This window comes from Chionomys nivalis, chromosome 17 (genome assembly GCF_950005125.1).
Source record: "Chionomys nivalis chromosome 17, mChiNiv1.1, whole genome shotgun sequence".
Taxonomy (NCBI): domain Eukaryota; kingdom Metazoa; phylum Chordata; class Mammalia; order Rodentia; family Cricetidae; genus Chionomys; species Chionomys nivalis.
Genome location: NC_080102.1, coordinates 31,221,087 through 31,229,044, shown reverse-complemented (window position 1 = coordinate 31,229,044; position 7,958 = coordinate 31,221,087). Strand labels below are relative to the sequence as shown.

At 54.6% G+C, this 7,958-nt stretch overlaps 1 protein-coding gene across 1 annotated transcript in view; it reads left to right on the top strand.

Annotated features, from left to right (window-relative positions):
* The first annotated feature begins 863 nt into the window (after positions 1-863).
* Ago2 (argonaute RISC catalytic component 2) overlaps positions 864-7,958 on the top strand; it is an 80,499-nt gene continuing 73,404 nt past the window's right edge. The window contains exon 1 of the mRNA XM_057791256.1: positions 864-1,050. Coding sequence (XP_057647239.1) covers positions 1,029-1,050 — 22 coding nt within the window. The 5' untranslated portion in view covers positions 864-1,028. The remainder of the gene's footprint in view (positions 1,051-7,958) is intronic.

Sequence of the window (7,958 nt, the reverse complement as noted above, 5' to 3'; positions counted from 1 at the left end):
TATTGGAAGGAGAATGGACTTTGAAGACGCTGCAAGTGCGCAAGGTGATTTTAGGAGCTGCCGCCTCCACAGAAAAGGCTTCAGGGACAGTTGGACAGGACCAGGAGCACTTGTCAGCAACAAGTGGGTTAAGGACAGATGTGATCATTCCGCCGGTCTCAGAGCAAAGCTCCGGGGCTCTGAGCCTTGGAACGGGGGCGGGGGGGGGGGATCCGAGTAGATCTGCTTCCTGACAGCTGATAAAATTAATCTTGAACTCGCTGGGCTTCCTTGGTGCTTTATTAAGATTATCTAGGTTGTCGAGCCGCGCCGGGAGGTGGCGGTGTGGTCGCGCGCACCGGCCTGGCCCCGTCCAAGTTCAAGCTCTGGGTGGGGAGCCAGCTTCCCGTCGCCGTTTCGTCAATAACTTAAAGAGCCAGGCCGAGGTGCAGGGGCAGGGGCGCGGCGGGACGCGGCCCGGGCTCTGCCTCTCGGCGCGGGAGGACCTCGACTCGGGTCGCAGTGCTGGGCTGGCCGTGCCCGGAAGCCAGAATTCGCCGTGTTCGGCCGCAGGGAAGGTTCTCGGCCCGTCTGCCCCGGGTCGCCTCTAGGGTCCCACACTCCGGGCAACCACGACGGGGGTGGGGGGCGCCACCGTTCTCAACCCCCCACCCCATTTCAGCAGCCCGGCGTGCGCGCGCCGCCTCTAGCCTCCTCCCTTGCCTCCTCCTCCCCCCCGCCACTTTCTCCCTCCTCCTCTCCCCCCCCCTCTCCCGGCCGTCCCCTCCCTCCTTCCCGCCCTCTCCCTCCTCCCGCCGTCCCCTCCCTCGTCGTCCCTCTCGCCCCTCCTCCTCCCCTCCCTCCTCCCGCTCCCCTCCCCCTCCGCTCCCGCCACCTCCGCCCGCCGCCCCGGCCGCGTCGGGTAAACCTGTTCTGCGAGGCGGCCGCGCCGGGGCGGATCGAGCGGCCGGCGGCTCCTCGCGGCTCGCGGCGTCGGGGCCCGTGGAGCGCGCGGCCGGCCCTCGGCCGCGGCCCTCGGCGGCGCCACCATGTACTCGGGAGCCGGCCCCGGTGAGTCCGCGCGGCGCCCGGCGCTCGTGCCGCCGCGGTTGGCGGGGGGCGGGCGGGGCGGGCGGGGGCGACGGAGCCTGTGGGGCCGCGGGGTGGCCTCGGGGTGGCCGGGCAGGGCCTCGGGGCGGGGAGGCCCAGCTCGCCCGAGCGGCGGGGCCGGGACGAGTGTGGGGGCCCAGGCCCGGCCTGCAGCGGGTCGCCGTCCTCCCGCAGCGCTCCTCCCGCCGGCCCCGAGCGTAGAGCTGCGGGGCCCAGTGCTTCGGCCCAGGGGCGGGGAGCTGGACGGGTCGGGAACCGAACCCCGGGGCCCCAGAGCCGCGATCGGCCGCTCGGGCGCAGTTCCACGCCGGGCAGCCGCCCTCCCCATTTAAGTGTTAATCGCCCTGCGATTTCCTAGCGGAGCGGGTGGCCGCCGTGGCACCCCTTCCCACCAGCGTTCCCTTTTCTCTGGAAAAGTTCCAAAAAACTTAAAAACACCAAGGGGGTTCCCCACCCCGCTTCCCCAGCGGAGTGGAGGGCCGTTTACTCGCGGGGCTGAGCAAACAGTCAAGTGTTGGGAGGCTTTTTCGCCTTCTCCCGCCAGGCACGTGGCTCCATTTCCCGGCTGCCCCGCTGCTTGCTCGGGCTCAGCCTGCCCCCTTTTGTCCGCCTGGCTGTACTTGGCGCCCGCGGGCCCTTCCTGCTGCCCACCTGACCTAGTGGTTTGGCCCCCGGGACCTCCCCAGACTTCCCCACTGTGGGGTCTGGGAACCTCCAGATCTCCCCCGGTCCCCTGTGGTGCCTGTTCGGTGCCTAGTGCGCCTCCTCTCCTGATGTCAGGGCTCCTCAAATACCCACTGGCCAACTTCTAAATGCATTATAGGGCTTCCAGCAATTTGAACACCCGTTTAACCTTGTGCCTGGAGGTGACCAGGCCCTTGGGGACAGTTGGTAGGGGTTTGGAGGCTGCCTTCAAAGTGGCCAGGGCAGCCTCCTGCCAGAGTGTGGGAATCCCCCAGCTCAGCGCTGTGGAGAAACCCAGAAAATCCTTAGCTCTGAGGCTGTACGTTTTTCTAGAGTGTCAGTTTCTAGTGACTTCCTTGGGGACGAGGCCAGGCTTTCCTCTATTTTGGGTGTGGATCCTTTCAGCCTGTCACTGTGGGTCTTCATTCTAAAAACAGGCAGTGGAGGCTCAGAGAGGTTAAGAGCCCTGTAAACATCCTGGAGCCAGCAACCTGTTTGAACACTCCTGAGGAAGTGGCTCACAGTCCCTTTGACCTTGACCCGCCGGTGGAACTACCTGTTTGGTGCGGATTAGGCCAGTGGATTCCCAGATGAGGTGGAAATAAACCTACTGTGTGTTCTGCAAGGGGCTGTTGCCTTTTAGAAAAGAATGCGGTAGCCCTCTGGATCAACCGGTTCTTTTTGGTCACTGGCAGCTTTGAAGATGGCTGCTCTTACTGCGTGGGCCTCTGCATAGTGGCCTGAGGGAGAGACAGTCCCCTCTAACCAGAAAGCCTCGGGCGAGAAACGAGAAGCCTGTAGGATAGTTCTTGGCTAATGGCAGGCTGGGAAGGAACCCAAGTTCCAGGTGGGCCACTGTGCCGTAATTGCAAGGCTGGAGCGCAGCTCCATTTTATTATACATACCACGGCTTTTAATTTAGCTTAATAGAACCCCCAATACAATCTCATCAATGAGACTCAACCATATTTCCAAATTTAGGAGAATGGAAGGCAATTGGACCTGAATTCTAGAAAAGTTAGCGTTTTCCTGTTCCCCGACTTGCTGGGAAGTAAATACTTAGTAAATTAACTGTAAAAATAGAATTCCCAATGGGGTTCTTACAGTACCTGTTACAAATACTGTTACAGGTGTGAAGTTAGTAGTGTCCGGGCCAAGGCTCAGAACTTGACAGGTTTGGGTTTGTTTTATTTTTCCTTCGAACTATTGGGAGGGGTTTGGGGTATGTAAATTCTCTACCTACCCGGGAAACTTCCTACAAGGTCTTTGTAGCTGGGATCCCCCCCCCCCCCCCCACCTAAGGTTCTTAAACTGTCTGGAAGCAGCTCTGTCTCCGGCTTTATAGCCCAGGAGGATTTGCTACAAAGTAACCTCTGACGGTGAAAACTGGGTTGAGAGTTGCCAGTCAAGACTGACTTTGAGCAACGGTGCATGCATACACTGTGGTCTCTAATGCCAGCAGTTGGCCCTGCTCCCCGAATTCTCCCGACTCCCAGTTGTGTTATAGGGTACCACTGCAGCTTGGCGGCCTCTGTGCTGAGTGCTGCCAAGGGCTGGAATGTACATTTGTGGGAAATCTCCCCCTAGTAGCCTGTGGAAGAATTTAAATGGGAGGGGGTTCGTGTAAATGCTTTTGGCTTACACATTTTTAAGAAGCAACATTTTGTAACTGAGTTTCTCTGTCAACACCGTTGGGTTTATTCTTTACAGTTCAAGAGACTGGGCTGCCAGTATAACTAAAAATGTTTCTTTTCTTTCTTATTTTTTTAACATTATGAATTGTTGTAGGAAATGTAACACATGATTTTTAAAAAGTTTCTACTGTGAAGTAATTTTACAAATATGAAAGCAGGGTGTCTAAAGATGTGATTTCTGCCTATCCATCCCTCCCTTGCGGCTGTCAGTGGTCATGGCTTATCAACTGCCTCTTCCCCATTCTATCCGGAAGCAGACCCCACACCTGCCATTTCACCATGGATGTTTGTGTGCACCGAATACGGGGTTTTTTTCCCCCTTGTCTTTCAGAGACAGGGTGGGCTGTATGGCCCAGATTGGTCTCAAACTCCTCCTTCTGCCTCTGCTTACAGAGTCCTGGAATCACAGGCTTATGTCACCACACAGCTGGTTCAGGTACATGTGAACAGGGCCCACTGTCATTGTCACACCAGGTGGTGGCCCTTCCTTGGCTTCAGAAAGATAATTACAATGGGCTTGCATTCCTCCCCCCCACCCCTGCCAGTGGCTTTTTAAAATTTATTTTTACTTACATGGATGTATTAGTATTTGTCTGCATGTATATATGTGTACCACATGCGTGCCTGGTGGCCCCAGAGGCCAGAAGAGGGCTTCAGAGAACTGGAGTCACTGCCAGTTGTGAGCCTCCACGTGGATGCTAGGAACTAAGCCCGAGTCCTTCAAGAGCAACAAGTGCTTTTGACTGCTGAGCGAGCCATCGCTCCAGCCCCTACAGTTGATGTCAGAATATGGAGTTAATGGAAGAACATGGGAATTTTGAGTTTCTATCTTCTAAATCTTTTTTGGTGGCATTTTGTTTTTTGAAACAGGGTTTTACTACTTGGCCCAGGCTGGCTTTGAACTCGTTTACGCTCCTTTGTGGGAGAGCCCCAGATGTGTGCCATCATATCAGTTTTTCAGCAGAGCCTTGAAAACGAGGCTTCTACCCGCTTTGTCTGCATTTTCAGCTTCTTATTGTCACCGAAGGTCTTAAAAATCTCCGAGTAGGCATCTCCCTTGCAGTCTCCCCTGGTTCAGTACTTAAAACTACCTGCCTGACCTTCAGACTCCTCTTGCCTGCTTTCCTGTTCTATGAGGGGCTTATAGAACCCCTCTGCCTGCTCAAGTGCATTCTGACTCCCTCATCCTGAGAATGTTTTTGCACGCACGGGTCATTTTGAGTGTCAGATTCACAGTTGCAGCAGGGGCCTGTTTTCTCCATGGCCCACTTTCAGCACAGGTAATTCAATGCATAGAAAATCAGGATGGCCTTCATAACTTAGAGCCCCAAGGTAGGTTTCTCCTCCCCAGTTTTGGGCTCAGGTGTGAGGTGAGGAGTCATGCTGTCTTCTGCATCCCTCTCCCCTTACTTGCTCCAGCTCTCCTGTGTACCCTGCAGCTTCACCCACCAGCATCCAGATCTCATGGGCAGTGAGGCTATGCTGGCCCGGCCCCAGCCTTTTCACTCTGGCTGGGTAAAGTGAAGCTCTTGTGTGCACGAAATAACATCAGGAGCCAGGTGGTGGTGGTGGTGCACACCTTTAATCCCAGCACTCGGGAACTCACAGGTGGAACTCTGTAAGTTCAAGGCCAGCCTGGTCTACAGAGCAAGTTCCAGTACAGGTTCCAAAACTACAGAGAAACCCTTTCTTTAAAAAAAAAAAAAAAGCCGGGTGGTGGTGGCACATGCCTTTAATCCCAGCACTCTGCAGGCAGAGGCAGACAGATCTGAGTTTTAGGCCAGCCTGGTCTACAAGAGCTAGTGTTCAGGACAGTCTCCCCCTTCCCAAAACAAAACAAAAGAGTATCAAGCTACAACTAATTTCCCACTTTCACATCTAAAGCTGAAGAACCTGAAATCCCCCCCCCCTTTTTTTCTCTTTGAGACCAAACCATTGTGCCCTCCAGGCAGGTTTTCAGTAGAGCTATGCAGGGTTCATCTAAGCCGGGAGCCTTCCGCAGTCAAGTGAGGTACCAGAACAACGGGCAGACCTGGGGCCATCCCTAAGTCAGGAGCACAGGCCTGAGTGTGTGCACTCGCCTCACCCAGCGTATCTGGGGTCCTCACGGTGCCTGAAGGGACAAGGTAGTGTCCCTGAGATGCTGTACCAAGATATGCCACTGCAGCTCCCAGGCAGGGGGCCCACCGGTGTGTGAGAGGCAGCCAGGCCCTCTGCTGTCTGCCAAGAACACAGTGCCTCTTTCTGGCTCTTGGAGACTCAACCAGCATCTGGGAACTCCATTCTTGGTCTTCCCATATTGTCTGCAGGGGCGGTGGTCAGATGGACATGGTTGTCCACTTCAGTCCTGTCCTCCTAGGCATGTTTGGAGAGTTTGACATCTGTGTGGGTCTCAGTTTTGCTGTCTGGAGCATGTGAGATGTTGTCCAGGCTGCTTACCCTCTCTGTACCTTGTGACATAGATTCTTTTCCTTTCCCATGACTGCTTACGTGACAAGTGGTGGTCTATGTTCCGTATGCCAACACGGATATGAGCTCCAGCCAAGCACTTTTTGGTTTTTCAAGACAGGGTTGCTCTGTAGCTTTGGAGCTCTGTAGACCAGGCTGGTCTTGAAAAACTCACAGAGACCCTGCCTGTCTCTGCCTCCTGAGTGCTGGGATTACAGGTGTGCCCCACCACCGCCCAGCTAAGATTTTCTTCTACTTTTTGTTTTGGCTTGTTTTTCGTGACAGGGTTTCTTTGTGTAACAGTCCTGGCTTTCCTGGAACCCGTTTGTAGACCATACTGGCCTCGAACTCACTGAGATTCGAAGTCAGGCACTTCTTAGACGTGGTTAAGACTGAGTGGAATGGGGCTGGAGAGATAGCTCGGGAGTTAAGAGCACTGGCTGCTCTTTCAGGGGGCCCAGATTCCATTCTCAGCACCCACATGGCAGCTCCCAGCTGTCTAACTCCAGCTCCAGGGGATCCAGGAAGCACACCTGTGCGCACCTGGAGATGCAAAGAGCATTAACAAGTATCTGCCTCCCGTCTGCACGGGGGGCTGTTGGCTCCTTACCCCTGCTTGTCCAGAATCCCAGGGAGCTCACCTGAAGCTGAGTCCTTGGAAGCATCTTGAATGGGTCACCGGGGAGCAAGAGGCCAGGGCAGCTCTCTGGTGGGCATTTCTGCTCTTTTTAAAGGAGGGCAGCAAGGGATTGTGGACTTGATTTAGGACTTAGTGGCTGGGTAGTGCCAGTGGTTTAAAGAGAGAGAATTTGGGGCCTAGGAGATAATTGTGGGACCTTGGGAGTCAGAGAGGGATGGGGAGGAAGAGGCCTGGGCAGAAACTGCTTCCTAATTGCTGTGGTGCCAGGTGGGAAGCTCATTCTGGAAAAGTTATCCAACAGCTTTTCATGTGTGAGTTTGGGCAGGAGCTGGAAGCTGGTTTGGGGTGGGAGTGCAAAGAGACATTGTAGGTGGCGGGTTGGCCAGGGCCCAAGCTAAGAAGACGTCTCTCTTGTGGAGGATGCTTTGGGTGGGTTGGCCCTTGAACTCCTTTTTCATGTTGTAGGACAGAACTTGGAGCTCTTTTGGGGGAGTGACAGTCCCAGGCTAGTTATGGGGACCGCCCTGTCATCTCTCCTGGCCTCCTTTACCTGGGAGAAGAAGGTGGTGATGGGTTGTGGGTTGTATTAGATGTTTTTCCTTTGCTGTGATAAAGCAACTTATAGAAGTTTATTTGGTGCTTATGGTCCAGGAGCTCAGAGTCCATAATGGTGGAGAGGCTTGGCAACAGGAGCGAGAAGCTGAGAGCTCACATTTTTTTAGACATTTGCAAGCATGAAGCAAAGTGAAATGGAAATAGCCATCTTTAACCCTCAAATCTTCTCTAGTAATGTACTAACTCCAAGGCCACACCTCCTAAGTCAACTAGGGAGCAACTATTCAGATACCCCAAATTAGGGACATTTCTCCTTCAAACCACTACAGGGGGTGAATGGAATTGAGCCAATAACTCATTGTTCTAGTAGGCAGTGAGAAAGTGCCTACGGGAAACTGATCTGTGTCCGTCATGAAGTTTGGGGAAGAGTGGTCCACCTAGACAGACATCCTGACAACCACTGTTGATGAAACATTGGGTTAGTCATGGCAGAGAGGCCAGACGTCAGCGGGTTTTAGGGCTGTTAGGTTTGGGGTGCTGAAGGAGCAATCTGAAGCTAGCGGTAAGTGCTCCAGGTGGGCTTGGAAAAGCCAGGTGAAATGGATGAGACTTTGGGCCTGAGCAGTCCGTGTTCTCACGGCTAGCACTCATCAGCCCTCTAGCCCGAATTGGATGGGTCTGAAGGAGAGCCAGAACCACCTGCAGCTCTTTCCCCACCTGTACCAGGTGATTGCTGTCCCTAGGGATATTATGGGATTCCCAGATGCCAGGGCCTCTGGGAAGGTAGAAAACAAAACCATTGCCAAGGACGCCTGTGTCCAGAGCGGAGCTGGGCTGGAATCTTGACT